A 19,939-nucleotide genomic window follows, 5' to 3' on the forward strand; every position below is an offset into this window, starting at 1 on the left:
TGTAGAGACGAACCGACTCGCGTGACACGTTTCCGAACGGTGAAGCATCCCTACCCCACGACAAGTCTCCGCAGGGATGCATCCTTGCGGGCTTTTTCTATTATATGAACTAACGAATAAAGGGCTCTACATGCTTCAGGAAACGAATGGTAATCCGTTTTTTTCATTTTGTATGTTTGTAAACAGCAAACTAGCATTGAATTTCTAAAACATTCGTGGGACTATTTGCCGTGTTCAAACAACCCTGATTGGAAGAGAGCTTTTTGGCGGTACTGCCAACAGCTTGTGAAACGAAGCATAGAGTGCAGCTGCCTACATTGTTAAAGAGGATAGTCTTTCTTGGCATAGCAGCACTGCCAACAGCTTGTAAAACGAAGTATAGTGTGGAGCTGCCCACATTGTCAATGAGGATAGTTTTTCTTGGCATAACTGAACAAAAAAATTTTGATCTGGCTGCCTGCCTGCCTGCCTGCCTGCCTGCCTGCCTGCCTGCCTGCCTGCCTGCCTGCCTGCCTGCCTGCCTGCCTGCCTGTCTGTCTGTCTGTCTGTCTGTCTGTCTGTCTGTCTGTCTGTCTGTCTGTCTCACATAATCCGTTGACTGGGCCAAAGTTTAAACACTTGCTGAATAACTCATAATCGTATGGAGGATTTACGACGTCAAAGCGGTCATATCAGTCAATCAGCGCTTGCGGAACGCACAAGAAATTTGTTCTCAAGGCACGAGTTGGAGCTTCCTGGCATGTTAGTTGGTGCGATGTTGCCACGCAAGTCTTGTTCTTGCCGCTACTGTTGCGACACCGCTGCTTCGTTTTGTCCAGTGTTTGCATTATATTTTGGTGGAGCTGCTGGGGGAAAAACAGGTCAGGCATTTCGAGTTCGTGCATCGCGCTATGTTGTCGATGTGGCTGCAGTGCTAGGCATTCCTTTTAACTTGGCACGCGGAAGACGCATAAGAGGTAGACGTGAAAGCAGGATGTCAGTGGACTATCAGGGTTGTCTACATGGCCGCATATTTCTGCGTTTTTGTCTAGAAGGCTGGACATTCCTGTGTTATGATCCACAAGGCCAAATATTTTTGTGTTTTAGTTTAGAAGGCCACATATTTCTGTATTTTAGTCTAGAAGGTCACATGTTTCCTTGTTTTGGTTTAGAATGCCGCATATTTCTGGTGGAGCAGCCTCCCATCAATCCCTGAGATCTGACCCTTGTGACGCAGGCTTCCGTTTATTAAAAAAATCAGGAAGACGATTCAGTAGCTACCGCGAAAGCATGCCGCTGTAGTGTCCTGCGTGTGGCATCTCTTCGCGGAAAGCAATACACTTTTTAATATTTGTGGTCCTAATGTCGTGTAGGCGTCACGTGACAGGGCTGGAGGTCACGAGGCTAGCTAGCATGCCCGCCCCCTCGCGGCTCTCCCCGACCATCAGAGAGGACAAAGCAACACAGCGCATTTTCGTTGCATGAGAGCGTGCGTGTGAGAAGGAAGACGAATCGACCTTCACTGAGGTTATAAGGCATAGCATGCACAAAGACATTACAAGGTTCGTACGGAGAGGTCTAGTGCTTTCGCCATGAAAACATGTATTTTCGCATTCTGGTGGACTACCTGTGCAGGGCGGCAAACAATGTCGTTTATTCAGAAACAAAAGTTTTAACACGTGCGGTCACTTAATTCAGGTGAAAGCATACATTGAATTTCACCATCGGAGCACAAAACAGGCAGGCATTTCACAAGGGCACGGGGGCGCTCGTTCACAAACAACAAGTATTTTGTATATACTGTTGATCACAGACACAGACGCGTGCGCTCTACGTGGACATGTTGTGCTCTGCACATGAACGTGTTCTGCACACAAAAAAAAATTATATGTACAAGGCATCAATAAAACGCACGAGCACATCCACTGTATACGCAGACAAGACGTCAGCTTACGTTGGGCCCCAAATAACCAGCATTGATTTAAAAATAAACATAACAACATAAACGCGACTATTAGCAAAAATTAGCGGTGAACTCATTGATACATTGACCAAGCTGTTGCCTTCACTAGTATGATAGCTATGTCTCATACACGGTCGTTCATTGTAAACTCAAAATTTATGGTCCTCAGTAGCTGGTTGCCGAACACGTCGGCTTAGTACAGGAGATACTTTGTATTTCACCTGCATAAGAAAGCGCGTCTTTGCACAGGGAATCGAACTCATCACCTGACACCAGAGTACGTGTGCAGTCGCGAGACATAAAAGTTGATTATTTTTTCAGCAATTCAATTTGTTCAATAGAATAATATAAATCTTCAAATGCACACAGAACCCTCTGTAAGCACCCGGTCTGCGATTTCCTAAGTATTTCTTGAACTGCTAAGACTTGTTTCTGGTGCCTAATCCGGAAAAGATAGTTCAAAATATTCAAGGAATTGCTAATCGTGTACTTAAGCGTGTTCAGCACGTATGTTGAAGATCAGACAATGCCAGAAATTACTCAACATGTTTTTGATTAAACTGTGTTGCACAACCTCTTTCCGTCAAACTGCTTGAGTGGGAGGATTCATTATTGGTCAGCAATTTACAAATGTTATGCTTCGAGATTGTGTTATGCTTCGAAGCTTGCATTTACGACAATGAAACCACTGTTCTATATTCGTGCACTAGTAAAGCGTTTTTAGTATCTGTACCTTCCTTCTCGCTATTTTCAGCCATACCCTATGTCACAGTGATGGGTCGCCACAATCCCCTGTTTTATTGATTCAAGCACTGAATAATTACCACTAAGATTTTATAGTATCCATTCCTTTTCGTCACGGGTAGTTTTAAATCCAAACGAACATTATTAGCCACTAATGAAAGCCTGCAAAACATTAAAGCATTGTACTTCAACATTTTCATAAAAGAAAACAATGTGCTGAAGCAGACTGCTCACACTTTTTGGTCCTGCAGAAGCACAGCCAGTTGCCTACAGCATTAATCGCGACGTCTCAAATAAAGACGCACATTTGATTTCACTTTCCAGCAAAACGCATGGCCCATCGAACTTGACTACACAACCCTAATCTCAAATAGTGAGTGAACCTTTGCGAACAACCCCCTAATGAAAATACTATATGAGGCATGCCTCTCTATGCATACAACTAAAATAACATGCAGCATAATCAACTTGTGCAATGGTACCCGCTGTAATAATGCGTGAACAAAGAGAATATGCTTCTTTTCGACATGGCTCTTACAATAAGAATTCTTGAAACTCTGCTAGACAAGTTATCCTGCTCGGCAGGATGCAGCATTTCTGTGCAGTCGGTAATGAGTTTTTTTGTTTGTTTTCATTGCAATAGGATGTGTGGTCAACAAAAAGCATGCAAGTGAAAGAAAGAAAACTAGAAAAAATATTAACCATGTGGCAGTTTCTGGCAGTCCAACAAACTGTTTTAAAAGCAATAAATATTCGCAAGACTATAAATAAAGTTGTTACCAACCATCCAGGCACCAAAAAAGAGTGGCCGTTGAGATATCACAGGAGCAATGCCAGCCAACGAAATGCAAACAGATTTCACAAACTCGAAATTTTTATAGTCCAACCCGGTTATTGTTTACTGACCTCATCATGAATAAACTGAAAAAAATTGTATAAATGCTTGACATCACAGTGAAAGCATGCCGACAGATGCAAGAAAAATAATGAAGCCTGTCAAAGGGGACATACTGCACGTAAGCTGTGCTTGAATGCGATTTTATCTCTGAGCATTGAAAATATGATGCTTCTGATTATAGTAGGACAGTTAATATAGAAGGTAAAAATCAACAAGTATGAAAAAAATACTAAATATTCAGGCTATAGTAAACTTTAGGTGTTTTCACCTAAGTTTGTCACCACCTTTTACTTGGGTGTTCTCAAATCACGTAGGCCATGAGCCAGCGTTCTTCAAATGATAGCTTCTTTATATTCTGTATTTCACAATATACCAACTGCTGTGTAAATAGAAGGCTCAAACATCTCATCCAGCTGTTTTTACATAGGTTGTTTTTGAGGTCATTAAACGCTTTATTAACATGCTCTGGTTCACACTACCATTCAAAAGGTCACTTCAAATAGAGGGCCAAATATGAACTGATTGTTTGGTGTAATAACCCAATAATGGTTCACCTAATAAGCATGCTGAAAACAGAAGACATGCCTACATAGCATTTTACGGTCTAATATTCAACGTTCACTAAACCGTATGCAAGAAAGAAAACAGGACACTTATGTTTATTGCAAGGACACAATCACTGATAAAAACTTAATGTATTCTCAACTGACGTCATAGAAAACAAGACCAAGAACTCAAAACACTCCTTTGATTGTAGAGGCAACAGCACCATACAGAGTGACTATGTCTACATACAGAAAAACACTCTACAGTCAAGGTCAAGCTGTTCAAAGGATGGATTGCCTCTTGAACAATCTGGCTTCCAAAATTTGATAACCTCCTGCTTCTGGAGGTAGCCAATGGATAGCCTATTGACTACCGATACTCAGTGAGCTTCCAGCATACTGAAGATTAAGCACGCACACAAGGAGAAATACGATAGAAACACAGGGATCAGTGCAGAGTAGCCCATCTTTCCATATTACTGCACTTTACAGCAGCTGTGTTTCGCTATCTCATGTTGGATTATCGAAGTGTACACTGCTGTTTACACAACATTTTGGGGCAAACATAGCATTAAGTCTTAATAGAGGCAAAACTAATATATGGGGCACAGATGGGGAAACAATTAAGCAACTCTAGACACACAAGACTAATACATGGCATTATATACAGAAAAATGTATGCCTATAGGTATTAGGAACAATGCTTCTTTGCAGTACGAAGATTATCAGAAAAGTTCGCATCATAACTCATAATTTCGGTCATTGTAATTGTGAAACCCTTATAGCAACAACGTAATACACTTGTCACAACTCATGACCACAACTCAGTGCTCTAGAAAAATTGTACAATCATATAACCACCGAATATTTGTTTTCAGATGTCATGGCGGTTTCGCTTGAACATGCTTTCATGTTTCAGTGTGAAACAAAAAAGATATCACCAAAGTGGAGGCAATAAAAAACTTAAAAACTAAATGCACAAAAATCATTCAATGTGATAATGAGTTCATCTGGCAGCATTCAAGTAAGAACTGCACACATAAGAAACCTTACCTAGCACTGTGATTTATTGAGGCAAAAAGTTACGATTACGAATAATGTTGTAGAAGCAAGCGTGCGACATCTCAAATGGTTATAAGCCTGAGTGAGGAGAGGGGTGAAGAGTAGCTGCATTCAAATTAAAAGTAGGAATAATAACTAAACCAACAATTACGCCACTCATTATTTGCAAACTTGGTGGCATTGAGACAACAAGTTTTAACGCAGCGATACATGAGACATTATTTCATGCTTCGTTTGGACATTCCACCTGTGAATAGAGCTCCTAAATAAAACGATATTTTGAAATGGGTTTGCACAAAATAAAAACTTCATTTCATTCTTCACTTCATAAATGCTACTATTTTATTTACCAGAAAATGCTTCTCAATATTTATGAAATAAGTAATACATAAGACAATGCAACTCACATGAGCTTCTTAGTGAATCTGTAACTTAGGTATTAAGAAAATGAATACGTAGGACACTTTATTTTCAATCTTTTGACTTATGATGTTTAAATCTAACTGTTGTGTTGCGTAGTTTAAGGTAAGTGAATTTCCCATATGAAAGTTAGTGAACTGACTTTCTACACAATAGACACTAAGGAAAAGGTTTTACATATGTCCCGGACTATCAAGAACCAGTAATAGGGAAAGGTAAAAATAAACCGGCTTCGCTATCCAATTCTTGACCAAAGCAAAGCAACTGATTTTGTTAACTCAAATGTTGATTTTTCTGTATGAAGTCGCAAGATAGCTGGCCAGTCGATTAAGCAATGGCCCTGAAAAAAAATTCGTCACTTGGCTGTCTTATTTGAATAAACGAAAGTTAGGCTCAGTGCTTATGGCTTAGATTCTTATGCTTACCGGCATCACTGCTCACGTTTCTTGCAAGTGTGCTGCCTGAGAACTGTTAGGGAGAAATTCGCAACACAACCTGCCATGACATTTTTCGCCTTACATATAATTATGAGTGTAGGTTTAGCGTAATGAAGACAAAAAGAATGATGCTATCCTTGTGATTAAAATATAATTTTGTTGTGTGTGTAGTGTTATTGTTTCTGTTTGTTTCTGTGGTGTCTCCGGTCCAGCCTAATATGTTAAAATCACAATTATCCAAAATATTACTGTTGTTTTCTCTATTGTCAACAAGCGCAGTGCCATTGTTGAATCAAAATGTATGATAAAGCTAGAGATAATAGCTTGACTAGAGAATAATAAAACTTTACTGCCGATATTGAGAGGTGATGTAGATATCAAACTGATGTGTAAATTTGAACGAGAGAAAAGAGGTTCAGTTTCTTTTGTCAACTTTTGTACAACATATTGTTAAATCTACAGGATATCTTTTGAAATTCGAGATAGTCAGAAAGCTTAACATGGTGTCTACACTTGCATATATCCAATTGTACCAGTAGTTAGAACGTTATTGCTCAATTGCCCAAAGCTTACCTTATCTTAAGGCTAATAGTGTGATCGATGTTGATAAATGCTCAATTTGCTGCCTTTAGTTCAGTTGTAATGCCCAGAAAAATTGTAGTCTTGCTTAGTCTTGCCAACAAATGATGCTCATATCATTGACATAACCTCATTATGGAAAGTAAAGTTATGATTTTCATACAGAATGAACAGGAAGTGAATTGCGCATATGGGAAATTTTCTCAAACTGTTTTAACTGAACCCTCAACAACGTATACACCGCAAGTTTTAAGACTCCTTATTTCTCTACAGCCCAGTTCATGTTAATCTCTTATCTGTCATTGGCATAGAACAGATCGAAGCTGCTATCAAGTATTTTCACCTGTTCGTTTTTTCGCAATCAGTGAAGGTTTGCGCACAAGGCAATACTACCTCTTCTTCGCTACAGTGTTGGCCATAAAAAAAGCGTCAGCAGGAGAAAAATGGTTTCAGTCTTTGCAGGTCTTGTGGAATTGGATAAGAGATAGATCACTGGGTCTTACAAAGCTTCCAGTACAAACTCTCATGAAGGCAGAGTAGAGCAACTTCACCGACATCTCTTCAGCACCGTTGACAGCTCTGAAACCAATACTTAATTACTATCATAAATATACATATACAGTGCAAATGTGAAAGTGTACAACTTCCCACTCCTTTCACCCTATCAAGTAAGGAATTGTAGTAAATTTCATTGTCTTTTTCATTTCATGCATGCAAACATTCATACTTTGAATGTCACATATGGAAACTGTAGTATGTGTGGGGTACGGCATTATAATAATGCTATTCGCATGATACACATAACACAGTAAAACATGCAGATAACAATGGAAATGGGCATATATTGTGATTGAGGTTGGACCATCGTGAATACAGGTATTTTACATCACGCGTACTCATAATAAATGCCATCAGTCTCATCAATATTACCAACCATGAACTTAACAAAAAAAACATATTGACAGGACAGTGATTCTGCCCACATGTTCAATCATGTGGCAACAAAAATTTTAAAAATGCAAAGGTTGTGAATACAAGAAACGCAGTGCTTACATTGATGCAATGCCATATTCCCAAATAACTTAACACCGACTTCATTCACATAAATAAAGTAAAGCAATAAAGGAGGGGTTCACAGTAAAGACTTTTTTGTGGACGCAGCAGCTTCTGCGGATTGAAAGCACCAAACATGGGGATATTACACCGCTACAATCAAATACATAGTGTACACGCTAAAGCATACAGAGTTAATTACTGATGTATATGAGCTGAAAGCCTGACGTGAATCTAGCACTTCGTTTCCTCGAAGCAGTAAAGCATACAAATTGCCTACAGCACATAGAAAAAAAGATGTGCAGATTTTTCGGTATGCTTTCGTCGCCACTTCCAGTTCTGATAAACCCTTACCTTAATGGCTGAACAGCTCATACACATCTTCATGCCATATAATCGACTCTTAGCTGGGAATTTTTAGTGCTGAGAAGAGAGGATTGTGTTTCAGAGAAGTATTTACAGAAGTGGAGTGCTTTGTCGAAACAACTCGCAGCATCTGTTTGACAGCACTTGACACATTGCCAGCGACAACACTGATGTCGTAATCTAGTTCTTCCAAAAGACTTCGTTCTGTAATTTAAAGCAGTTATCTCAGTAACTAATGGTGCACTTCCTAAGAGAAATGGTGGTATGCACCGCGATTCCCACAAAGTACAAAGCTCTCCACTGTGGGCCTCTCATGAATAATAAAGAAAGGAACTGTGGCTATATACAATTGTGATAGCTTTGGCCTTGGCTGCTCTACAAAGGTTTACTGTAGAGATCTCCGTCGTCATCGCTACGCTGCCACAGAGACTTGTTGGATGTACACTCAAAACCGTGACGGCAATGGACCGTACGGGCGGTAAAGTCTTCGAGTCATCGCCTGAGAAGGTTTCAGACGTGCTGGCAGATGGCAGTGGGTTCGAAGTGCGGGCTCTGCCCATTCTGCGAAACAAAAGAGATGATAATTTTTTAAACTCGGAATCTAGAAACCACAATTCATTATGAAAGACACCACAGTGAAGGCCTCTGCAAATTTTGACACCTAGGATTCTTTGACCAAAACCCAAATCTAGGCATGCGTGCCTCTTAATGTTTTGCTGACATCAGACAGGGGCCACCATTCTTTAGTACTTATTTCCTCCTGCCTTCAGGTCAGCAGTGATGCACCGTAACCTTTAGAACACTGTGGTCATTAACAAAACAGGGGCGCGAATACGTTAGCATGCATTTAAAAACCATGGAAGGAAGAATCTTAAAGACACACAACATTAAAACAAATATTCAAGGATATACAATACATCAGGTATATATTGAAGAACCGAGTACAATGAATGAAAGTAATATCTTCTACATATACAACGCAATATCAGTTCAACAGAGTTCTGTCAGGAATGAGGCGTCTCGGCACTACCGCACAAATATTTAACGCTGTGTCATCATGAATGCTGAGTGTGTGCTGTATTATACTGTTGTTTCATTTTCTGATTGTGGATGTATTAACTACATTGTTTTCTGGTTTAGTGAGTCACACCTGGTATGTGCTATAGCTAAGCAACTGTGGTTATGTATAATTCTCTGGCTCCTCTGAAGAGCTTCAGGAAAAAACACAAGGCATCTTGTTAACAAAAACTTTGTATCACTCTTGGCACGTGTCCAACACCTGGGAAGCTTAGGTAGGTTTTAAGTGTATGCAACACCATGTGCAATTATGTGTTAATGCACAAGAAAATCTATCACAAAAAAATTTCAGTTTCACACACAAAGTGTTTAAGAGTCGCTCGAAGTTAGTTTTTCTTTATTTTGTTTATCTTTCACTAGTTAACAAATGTGTGTGTATACGATCTTTTTGGCCCTGGTTTTATATGGGGATGCCTCTTTGGATGTCAACTTGTGCATCTCGATCGCATACATTTGAGTAACTGAATGCCAAATCTGTGCACTTACCTGCAAAATCAGCATCCGTGGCATACCCATTGTTCTGCATGTCTTCTGCGTTCTGTCGGGGAAATCCCTGCTCTCTGTGAAAAGCAACAATAAACCAGATCACAATAATCATTATTGACATCAAATATGTGTGATATTATCTATTTCATTATTGAAAACTGTCAGTTAAGAAAAAATTTTCTGGCCGTGTTGGTGCATTGTCTCAAAAGCAAAAAGACTTGCAAGAAACAAGCGTGAAACATACCGGACAAGAAAACGAAGATTAAATTAATAGAATGGGCACTCATTACGTACCAACTGAGCATGGAGAACTCAAATATATATACAACCAGTACAACAACAGCACACCTTTGCACACATCAGAATGCGAATCTATTCAAAGATCAGCTCCAGATGGCAGCGAAGCCCCTGAAATGCACTCTTTTGTAGACTAACTGACCTCTGGCTGATGCAATATGCGATGCAAAGTCTTTCGTATGAAAGACTTTGAAACGTCTGCACAATAGATGAACTCTGCATAGCAAGTACAAGCATAGCATAGTACAAGCATGTGAGCTGATTCCCAGTAAAAGTTGTTGAAATTTCAGAGCTTATCCTTGGCATTTGTGGTCCTTTCATCCGTTGTGTATGTTTTTGCTGTAGTGTGCCATAAAATCAGGTGCTTTTTTGTGCAGAAGATTGACTTGTAAACATTCTGAACAAAACTTGAAAAGGTTGAAAACTGAAGCAGGCTGGAAGCTTTAGCTCTGTGGTTCAACAGCAGCTTCAAAGATACGTCTTTTTTTTTTGGCATATAATACATGCCAATAGAACCATTGAAATGAGCCCCTCACTTTCTTCGTTGGTGTCAGCTTTGTGAAGATATGGCTGCTCATTTTTTGCTCTGCAGAGTAGTTCAACTGGCTTTTAAAGGAATGGAAAGTTACAAAAGGATACAAAAAGTAGCAGAAATGCAGAAATGCTAACAACTAGGCACCATGCATGGTTCACAAGAAAAAAAAGAATATACATGAAATCAATACCAAAGGTGCTTTGGCATTGCATTTCGGCCTTCTATACCATAGAGACAAAGGGGAAAAAAAGGGAGAACAGCCTGGGAAAAGCGAGTTTGGAGAATATATGGAAGATCTTATGGGGGTCATGAGTTCGTTTTCTGGTTTTACCAAATTGCAAAAGTATTTCTTCTGGTAATTTTTTTATGATGGTATTAGAAATGTTCACAACAACATATCCGTGATGAAAATACGTCAGTGGAGACCCGAAGAATACAACCGCGAGGACGTAGAAAAGTGTGAAAAACCACAGGAGTGTCCTGAACAATTTTAGGCCATTAAAATCAGTCGCTAAGGCATTAGAAGTTTTATCATGAAAAAAACTTGGCATCATTTATTATTGAGTTGCTCTCGATGCTGCAATTCATTGCCTTGGTGGCTGTGCAGGTGCTCGCATAAATAAATAATTATAAATATACAAAACATGCTGCTAGGATGGTCAACAGTGGGTACTGTGAGCTTGTGGTCAAAGAAACTTGCTTTCATCAAAATTCCAGATAAAAGAGGCAGTAGAAACAAGTCTCGTTGGTTGGGATTGGGCAAAATATCAATAAATTGCCCTCAGCTTTAGAACCGCACAATTACTTTTCACAAAACAACCTACACAAAAAGTGTGTAGAATAGGGTTTGTTTTTAAACTTGTAAAATAGTTATACCGGTTGACAGGGAAGCAGGTCACCTTGAGTCATTTTCAAAAAACTAATAAAAAATAAGGTTTGAAGTTGCAATACGGTATTCTGATTGAGACAATAAAGAAAGGCAAGTAATATAACAAGAGAGAGACAATGACACTCCGAAGTCAGTAACTTAATTGGAACGTAGGCAGGGTGTTGCATACAGAATTTGAGTGGTCGCAGATGCGGTGACAAGGCGCAGAGCATCGCATCTTCTGATACCCAGTGGGATACATTGAGGGAGCACTGCCTAATCTCCATGGGTCAGCTGACCTAGCTGTGTGATGATTTGTAAACCGTGAAGCCATTAGGGGGTGCGACGCTGGTGTTTTGGAGAACCTAGACCCTTCCGATCGCGTAATGAACTAACAAAACAGGCTAAAACTAAGTAAATCTCACGCTATGACACTCGGGCTTCTTCAGGTCAAGGAATACTTTAACCCTGCGTTGTTGCATGCAGTTTATACCGACATACAACCTTCAGGAATGATACAGCTCTGGTGGTGCCCCGTGTTAGGCCACGGTGAAATCATCATGTCTTCCAAATACGAGGCTGCTATTAGCATCTCTGGGCTCAAACAACAGTTATGTGCAGGCTGGCGGGCGCCGGACACAGCAGAGATTTGGTCTTTCTGTTCTCACTTGAGAGAGGCCCCCGCCGTGCTAAAGCACATTCTGAAGGACCTAATGAAGTTCATCCATCTATCATTTCATCCAGCTTATAAAAAAGATTACCTGTAGTATTGTTACCAACAGTACTATCTATTGCTCAATGGATAACACCATCTATAGTTAATGAACAGCAGTAATATTGATATTGTTCATACACTAGCGAGAGTATTAAAAACTATAGATGCTATCGGTAGTCCATTGAGCAATAGTTTTGTATGACTAGTAGCCATAGATCAAGTACGGCGTAGAAATATTTCAAAAAACAGATTTGTTTATTTGAGTCTAATTTGAAGGTAGGGGGAAGAAATGGGGATAGAAAACCACTCTAGTGACAGCGAGTGCCAGCTGAGGCAATGATTTCTTTAGCATTTGAACTTCCTTTGGTGTATTTTCCCCAGCCTCGCTCTCCTACAGCTCAATACTCATAGGTGGCCGTCATACCGTCTGCCAACAATAAAAAATGAGCGCTGCTAAAAGAAATGTGAGCAGTTTTTAAAAACAATTCTGCAGGTGAGCTACTATAATGGTAACCATTAGAGCTCAAATTCTTGTGGCAACATGGGAAAGAGAAACCTGACTGAATAAAGAGGCTTACTAATCATAGGATGCAACCAAATGGAGGCACGAATTTTCTTTCTTTAAAGAAATTGGACAATATAACTTAGAAAATGCTCTAAGCTTTCCCATAGTAGAGTACCTTGTGCTCTAAATCATCACCCACTTTTTCTGAACACAACGCGAAATGAGCTTGGATAACCATGTCATCAGAAATCGAAATGCGCTGGAAGATATGAAGCTGCACGTTGAGAAATAAGTAAGTCCGCAGGAAACGGGGGTCCCTCGTCCGTGTATTTCAGTTGGCCCCACGTTATTTAGTTTTATTTGAGCGTGGTTACGAATTTCTCTTGTGGTTACGCGTTCCTTCACGTTTGTTTAGTCGAGATACTTGTAGATTTTTGCACACCCTGCAAATAAATGTAAGTTGGTCACACCTACAATAGCTACTCCTTTAGTATTCTGAGAAGGCACTGTAAATTGACTGACTCAATGGTTTTAACAATGAGAGAAAGCCCACGCCAGTTTTCTCATGGTGAACCATAGCATAAAACATGCGCATTCGTGTGTCCCTATCTCGCTATCCCTTGACTTCTGAGCACGCTAAATAAAGTAAAAATAGGGATACATACCAACTCACCCAGCTCTGCGTTTTACTGTAAAACATTTTCGGGTTAAGAGTCCCTAAAAACGGGCTGTGTCCTCAAGCAGATGTTCGATAAGTTGACTTCTTTCATTCAAGGTTAGAAATGGTCTCGCCTTGAAGAAGACAAGCCAACTTGTCAGAACGTAGAATATAGCACAAAAGCCCAATTCATGGGTTTTTTTCATCTCAAGCTTCCATCTTTTTCTTCCGGCACTCTTTTCAACACACATCCTATAGACGTTTTTCAAACATTTTTATAGCCAATTTATTGGTCCTTACTAGTGGCTACTTTAGTGTACTGGTAATATGCAGTTGCATAAAACTTAAGGTTGCCGGAGGTGCCCCACCTGAATGACCAAAAAGCTTATTGTCTCCGTATTCAACAAAAGAGACCCACCCATGTTCACTGAAGGTGGACTTACCAGCTGTCGTGCTGATAAAATTACCATTGATGTGCGTGCCTCTTGTGTATCCTTTTTTAAGGAAAAATCTGTGGACCTCTAAAGTTGTACCTTACTATATTTTTGCTTCGCATATAGCTAATAGTTTTTTTTTCATTCTGACAAATAATGGTTGGAGCACCCTGTACATGTTTATGCTGTTGACACTATCTAATTTTAGATATGGTGCAATAGCCTGCTAAACCATCCTACAAGTTACCTGCAACAAGTCCCAAGGAAATGACAAGTTAATCCACGAACTGTATGCAGTCGAGATACTTCTTCATTGGTTCTGTTGCATGTTTTCAACTAATGTGGTCACTTGAAAACTTGTGTCAGGGTCTGCTGCCCAATAAAAGCAGCGCCTTTAAATATTTTTAGATGCGAAGCAGCTCTTTGACTTGCCTGCCTAACACTGTCCTTCTGTCCGCACCACGCTTCACTGGCCACAGCCGTTGAAGCGTTGCCAAGTAGGTCGCGCCTTGCCTCACAGTGAGCATGCATTGACGTCACTCTCTCTATAGTCTGTCACCACTCGCCACGCCTCCTCTCTCTTCCTAGCCTGTCGCCACTCACCACGCCTCATCCCTCTTGCTTCATCCTCTCCACTGCTCGCAAAGTTCGAGCGCACATCGAGTGAACAGCCTTGATGGAAAAACCGATTGCTTGCACTGCACAACTGCACACTGACTACCCTGTATATGTAGGCACTCGATCTCGAGCTCCGAGGTAGTGCCGGTGGGAGATTTTTCCATAGCAGTGCATTGTTGAACAATAAAAATTCGCAATGTGTTCATTAACTAAAAGCGGACTGCTGGTCTCTGTGTGTAGTCAGAGTCTTCTGTCTTTCACTATCCATTAGCAGCAATTACCATGTTCCAGTAGGAAACAACGGTCAATCACTGTGAGCTTTGCGTCTACCCAGGTTTCTCTCCTGTACAACCAAGCGATGAGGGCCAGCATCAACGTCGCACACAGTGTAAGCATTAAAGCCTGCTGCGTCGCATCTACACAAGTTCCCTTCAGCCGCAGATGACGTAACTTTTTCTTATTTTATTCTTCTTAATTTTTCACATTTTGCGTACACCTTCTTTAATACTACGATGATGTTGTGGTAACCGGGTCTATCGTAGCCTTGCTTTCTATATTTCAAAAAGTAATATAAAAACCAATCAACGCATCACCAATGCTAGTCCTACAGATGCTTAAACAAATAGATTACACACCAAAAATGAATTCCGCCTCAGTGCTCTCAAACATGCAACATAGAGAGCAGCAAATGGCGGTAGTTGAGAGGGTTGTGGGGTCTACCGAGTGTAGCAACATCTCCTCATCTTCGTCCCATTGTCTCTTTGCTTTACAAAGGAAAAATGAAGTTTTTACCACCACCACTTACTCGATGGTAGTGAAAGCTTGCTCGTAGACATTGCCATCAAAGCTGTTATCCGGATACTCGTCCCCGTAGAGCTGAAAAAAATGAAAGAAATACATTAAAAATCATGAATACCGTGTTATCATTAGTGTTTATACCAACATGAAATCATAAAAGGATTGCTAGAAAAAGTGAAGCAGCTGCAATCAGACTCAAGTATTAAGCTCTACAAAAGTATCTGCTTGCCTACTTGCACGTCACATATAAAAATAAATATGCAGTAAAAAGCTCATCAATTCGGGTTTTACAGAGAGAAACAAATGCGTGAGTTAACCGAAAGCCTAATTCACTGAAGTATAAAAATAACAATAAAGAACTTTTCGCTCTTTACATCAAATTACATTAGGTTTCTTAGTCCATAAGTCAATTCAGTGATTACTTTCACAAGATCAAAATAAAAGCTTCTATTTTTTTTCGTTTGTTACATTGTTCACAATTTGGACGTCGCTGAAGGCCCCCGTGTCTTAATCCTAAACGTGCTGTAATTCCATACCTTACGATGTACCAATACCACATGAATGGCAACCACGCCTTTATGACTGTCCGAAGCCATTACGATGGTTTCGAATGCAGTTTTTTTTATTTGTCCCGCAAGGTTATGTTACGAGAGATAAAACATGATTTCAGTTCCCGGCGATCGACTACCCTAGGCCACCGAGAGGAGCATAATCGCGATGCGGTCACAGTCATACTGAGGCGATATGTGACAGCAAACTTACATCGATTTACCCTCAGTGCGCTCCGAGGATCACTCATGGTGGCAGCTCAATATGACCGAATCCCCAAGAGCTTAATGCCTTTGAACCAAGTATATGGTCGCCTGGGCCAGAGAATACGCCTGAATGCAATGTTTCGCATTAACGAGCTGCTACTGTAACATTATATCGAAGCCAATTATTTGAGGAGGGCGCAGATGTGGCAACTGTATATTTCTGTAGCGTAGAACATAACTCGGTGCAGTGCAGAGCGCTTTGACTACGCTCGGGTACGACGACTTCAAGCAATCGAGCATACGAAGCATATGCCTGGGTGCAAAAGCGGCTGAATTCTGGCTGCTATCCTGCATTTAGGAAAACATCAAAAATGTTCGGCGATGCTGAGGTCCTCAGAGAATGAATAAAACTTTCATGCCAGGGTTAAGCCCATGTGTCGAAAACAAGGAGAAATTAGAGCGACTATTAAAAACTACTGCTCAAATCTAACCAAAGAACGAATTCAAAACAAACAGCAATTCCAGAACGTTGCTTCAGGGGTACTGAATGCCACACGAAAAAAAAAAAAAGACAGGAAAACCTCTCGATCATCTGACTGCACGTTGCAGAAAAATAAAGTATACATTTGTGAGACTGTATCATTCGCAGTCGAGAACCTTGTAGTGGTTTTCAGGGCAGTAAACCAGGGTGCACCGAAGTGCGGGACAGCCGCTTGCTTTGAAGAAGCCGCTGTACGCATTTTGAGCAATTTTACATTTTGCACTAGGTAAGTTGTACTAACGTTAACTGGTAGTACGGTTCAAGCAGCAACAGTAATATTATCTGGAGTAGAACGGTGCCAAACCACTATATGATTGTGAAGCACACCGCAGTAGAGGGCTCTGAAAACTTCGCCCACCTGGAGCTCTTTACACTCAAGTTAACTATACGAAAAAGGGTGTCAATCACATCGCCAGAATCGAAAAACGACCTCCGGGCACGTAATCGAACCCACGACCTTTGGGTCAACAGCCAATCCCTTAAGCACTGTATGTACCACTGTAGCGGCTAATAATGTCATACAATGCGAGAATACTTAACCGCAATAGACGACTTACAAATTCGTCAGCGCAGTCGGCAGAAATGAGCTCGACGGCAGCGCCATGCCGCAGAACTCCAACCGCAGCCGCACGACCCAGCGTCAGCGCAGCGGCTCGCAGGGCTCCCTTCCGTGACAGCCGCACGGGCAGCACCCTCGATCCGTGCAGCAGGTAGGCGGCTTTTGCAGCTGCGGCGGACACGGCCGCCGCTGTCGTCGGTGGGGCGACCACGCCTCGGGTGAGGCCCGCCGCTGTTGAAGAGACCTGAATGTGTGGCGGAAGCTGCGAAAGGCCGTCGGCCGTAAGCACCAGGCCGGGCACTCCGGTTCGCAGTGCCGGGTGCATAGGAGGCGTGGGCGGTGAAGAGCGGCAGGACGAAGATGCTTCCTGCTCCACAGAAGCCTGCGAGGTGCACCTCGTCGATGAACGGAGACGGGAAAGTATTCCAAGACCATTTGGCAATAATAATTGCTAGAGAATATATATATATAATGTTAAAAACTACGATAAGAATATGAGGTACACAGTATGATCGATTACGGAAATATCGACACTATGAGCGCCCGTAACGAACAACTGAATCCACGTACACAGATACATAGCAATCTGTTCACACCTAAAAAACGGTCATGGCAATTAGCATTACATCCCTTGAGCTTTGGGGAAGCAGTCCAGTGACATAACCAATAAAATACCATCGTGGCTAAACCTTTAAAAGTTGAGTATCTTAGTATGCAATTCACATTTAACTCACCAACCACTTTTCTTGGTCGTGATATGAAGCCTACAGAGCTAATCTGCACAACGGATATTGTGAGGGAAGAAAGGCGCTTTGCTCCACAAGGGAGGAATGGTCCCTTCTTGCCGTGCCACATGCAAACTTTAGCACACACTTTGTTTATTGAATGTTGTCCACAGAAGACCTCGTAGCTCAAAGCGACCAAGAAACTCCTGAAGTTTATAAGGAATGGACCGTCTACCCGAAGGGAACCCTGATGAGATTTGGAGCAGCAGCAGTGCGCACGACATAGACCTCGTTAAAACAACCGTCGACGCGCGCAGCAGTCACGCGTCCGCAGCCACCGTACTGGCGCAGTCTCCTAGCTATTTGCAATGGCAGGCCGCGTCTTTACGACTGCTGCCGACGCGCAACTAAATCAGTCTGTTGTTTTCACTTGACGTGCGTTAGTGGATTGCAGGTGGGGGAGGGGGTGAAGCGAGAGAGAAGTTTGCAGCGAGCGGGTGGAGGAGCTGGCCATTGCTACGGGTGAGGGAGACAGTGACGTCAATGCGTAGCTGCGAGTTGACCTACATGGTACTGCTCCAACACCTGCGGTGAGGTGATCGTGTGGACTCACAAAACAGTGTTACACAGGCTTGTCAAAGAGCTCCTTTGCATCTGAAAAACTAACTTGGGCAAGTGGCTGAGACAGTGATGTCTCGTAACACGAGAGTTTGGTGGACATGTAACCGACTGCATGCAAGTTTCTGTGCTGTTTGAACTATGTTTATTTTTTTCTCACTTTTTTATCTCCCTCTTTCAATGTCCTCTTCCCCGTTCCCACACGTAGGATAGCAAACCGGCTTTTCTGGACTGGTTAACCTCCCTGCCTTTATTTCTCTATCATTTCTTATTCCCTTGTCTTTCGGGGGTGCAATGTGCTACTCTGGAAAACTTGTTAGAGTGTATGTTTGGGCGTGCGCAACATATTATCTAAGTAACACGCCATCTTTGTTAGTTTATTGCTTTCAATTAGCACAGCCTTTCGTGCCTCAACTTGGCTAACCTTTCCAGTTTCTGCTGCCTCTCTGCTTGACACCAATTGATCAATAAAAAAATGTGGTTTTTATACCTTTTGGAGTGAATAATTTGTTCATTGCAGAGAACACACCGGAACGAGAAGTGGTTAGCGGGACAGTTTCCAAAAACTAACTAGAGGGGACTCTGTCTCGGTGATCGTTCAGCGATCATAGAAAAGATGAGTAGTACATAGATTTTGCCTAGTCTTCGCAACGCATTTGGCTTGAACGAACCCATTTTAAGTTCGTGAATTAATTCAAAAATGTAAGCCTGAAAGCTTAAGGTGGTGAAGTCTAACTGCTAAACATTTGCCGACTGTTCTTTCGTGACAAAGAAGCTTCAAGCCACGCGAAAGCAAAAGAAACGTAAAGTACGAAGGCTATGCACATCCGTGTACTACCAATAATTCCCGTGCTCGCTGAAGCGCCATGCTTTGCAGCTACCATAGACACTAGCGCTAGAGTTCTCTCTAATGTATATACAGGAAACGCTATGGTCAGCAGCGTTCCGACAGACGGCTAAATCACAAGCTCATGCCGATGGTGAAGGCGCTGAGGAGCAAAGCAATGCGCTGAGGCTCCTATTCTTCACTAAACCTACACTTTTAATACTTACGTTATTGCCACCGTTGACCACGACTAGTTCGTTGCCACATGGAGGTGACGCCGTGGTTGGTGGCGCAGCAGTAAAGGACGCCTGGGATAATGAAGGCGACGCTTCTAGGGATGCCGCCGAGGCCACCCCGTTCTTGCGGTCATTCTTGAGAAGTGCCAGCTCTCGAAGCTGCGTCTGTCTGATCTCGTCGTAGTAGTCCTGCAGGCGAAAGGGGCATTTATTATGTAGGGCAATTCTTCTGTTGCCACCTGCAGCTGGCAAAACAGTAAGGAAAACCTTTATTACATGACAAATAAACACAGGCTCCTTATTAGTGCCACCTTACGTGTTAAAGCAATTACCTCTAATGCGATTTCCTCGGGAATTTAGATAGACTTTGGTGTCTGTAACTTTCAATTCGTGTCTACCCTTCATGACCTTCCTTTTTTATATTACATATTTTTACATTAAATATGCATCAACTATAGCTAAGCAACGAGCTATGTTGAGTTATTTTTGGCGTATTGTGTAAACGTACAAAAGCAGAAATAGCGGCTTGCTCTTGAATGTAAAGAGTGTTGGTGTTACACATTGAGACACCCATTTCAGGTGAAAATCAATTTTGTCGCTTTGTTAGTTCTCTTCATCTCCGTATCTTGTGTGCAATACGGG

The 19,939-nt window shown here is 41.7% G+C and overlaps 1 protein-coding gene across 2 annotated transcripts in view; it reads right to left on the bottom strand.

The window, feature by feature from the left end:
* Positions 1–1,609: 1,609 nt before the first annotated feature.
* Positions 1,610–19,939, bottom strand: part of LOC119163128 (uncharacterized) — a 533,653-nt gene continuing 515,323 nt past the window's right edge. For both annotated transcript variants that reach the window (XM_075874163.1, XM_037415069.2), the window contains 5 exons: positions 19,289–19,486; positions 16,891–17,274; positions 15,045–15,115; positions 9,610–9,683; positions 1,610–8,607 (listed from right to left, as the gene is read on the bottom strand). In XM_075874163.1, coding sequence (XP_075730278.1) covers positions 8,492–8,607; positions 9,610–9,683; positions 15,045–15,115; positions 16,891–17,274; positions 19,289–19,486 — 843 coding nt within the window. In that variant the 3' untranslated portion in view covers positions 1,610–8,491. The remainder of the gene's footprint in view (positions 8,608–9,609; positions 9,684–15,044; positions 15,116–16,890; positions 17,275–19,288; positions 19,487–19,939) is intronic.

This window comes from Rhipicephalus microplus, chromosome 9 (assembly GCF_043290135.1).
Source record: "Rhipicephalus microplus isolate Deutch F79 chromosome 9, USDA_Rmic, whole genome shotgun sequence".
NCBI lineage: Eukaryota > Metazoa > Arthropoda > Arachnida > Ixodida > Ixodidae > Rhipicephalus > Rhipicephalus microplus.